We start from the raw sequence: 1,133 nt of genomic DNA, 5'->3' as shown, positions 1-1,133 counted from the left end.
GAGGAACTGGGAGAAATGTTAGAAGGGCTGGTGTTAAATGACATCCATCACTACACTCACGTTCTCACTGGTAAGCAGTAGTAGAGAGAAAGGGGGAGGGAGGGAAGGAGGAAGGGAGGGAGGGAGGGAGAGAGAGAGAGAGCGCGCGCGAGAGAGAGAAATATAGAGATAGATAGATAGAAATAGAGTGTGTGTGTGTGTGTGCGTGCGTGCGTGCGTGCGTGCGTGCGTGCGTGCGTGCGTGGCGTGCGTGCGTGCGTGCGTGCGTGTGTGTGTGTGTGTGTGTGTGTGTGTGATCTCTCACTCTCTCTCTTTCTCTCTCGAGAGAGGGAGACGCGGCGCAGAGTGATCGACGTGCGTATAGACGAATAGGCGAAAGAAAGAAAAGGCGATAGAGCGAAAGACACATACAGCTAAAACTGGTGATTGTTTATATTGCAGGCTATGTGGGTGTAGGACCGCTGTTGTAAAAAGTAGTCGACATCATCAAAACCCTGATAAAAATCAACCCAAACCTGATTTATGGTACGTCTACGCACAACTGAGAAAAGAAATCGTACTCAATATTATTAATTATAATGATTTACTATTAATATTAAGAATTAATAGTGATACTAATTGTTAAATATTCATGTATTCAGGAGTGATTATAAACAAATGTTGTTTGATTATCATTAATTATTAGTCATTATTATTATTAATTAACAATAATTAGTAATCACTGTATATTTATTATAATAGAACGGTCCCATCGAAAATCGAAGTGGTTTAGTTCGTGTGTAGATGGGTGCCACTTTAATCCAGTTTGCGACCGAGTGATGGGCGACGATGGAAAAATGTATGGTCCGAAAGAGCCGTTGCCCATCTACAGAGATCATCTCATCCCATTGGCACACATTCTAACACCGAACCAATTCGAGGTAGAGTGAGTCGTCATTGTATAGGACGCTGCCGTACGCACGCACACGTAGGTACGCACGCACACGTAGGTACGCACGCACACGTAGGTACGCACGCACACGCAGGTACGCACGCACACATAGGTACGCACGCACACGTAGGTACGCCCGCACACGTGGGTACGCACGCACACTTAGATACGCACACACACTTAGGTACGCACGCACACGTAG

General features: G+C 45.8%; 1 protein-coding gene across 1 annotated transcript; it reads left to right on the top strand.

Annotated features, from left to right (window-relative positions):
- Positions 1-3: 3 nt before the first annotated feature.
- Positions 4-920, top strand: LOC106820245 (putative pyridoxal kinase; the record flags this gene model as incomplete). Its single annotated transcript, XM_014824778.1, has 3 exons — positions 4-70; positions 475-525; positions 805-920. Coding segments are annotated over 3 exons (234 nt in total), but the record flags the coding sequence as incomplete, so codon positions are not given.
- Between the last annotated feature and the right edge of the window lie 213 nt (positions 921-1,133).

Source organism: Priapulus caudatus, unplaced genomic scaffold (assembly GCF_000485595.1).
Source record: "Priapulus caudatus unplaced genomic scaffold, Priapulus_caudatus-5.0.1 Scaffold9009, whole genome shotgun sequence".
In the NCBI taxonomy this organism is placed as follows: domain Eukaryota; kingdom Metazoa; phylum Priapulida; class Priapulimorpha; order Priapulimorphida; family Priapulidae; genus Priapulus; species Priapulus caudatus.
Note: the sequence above shows the minus strand (reverse complement) of the source record. Positions and strands in the feature narration are given on the sequence as shown.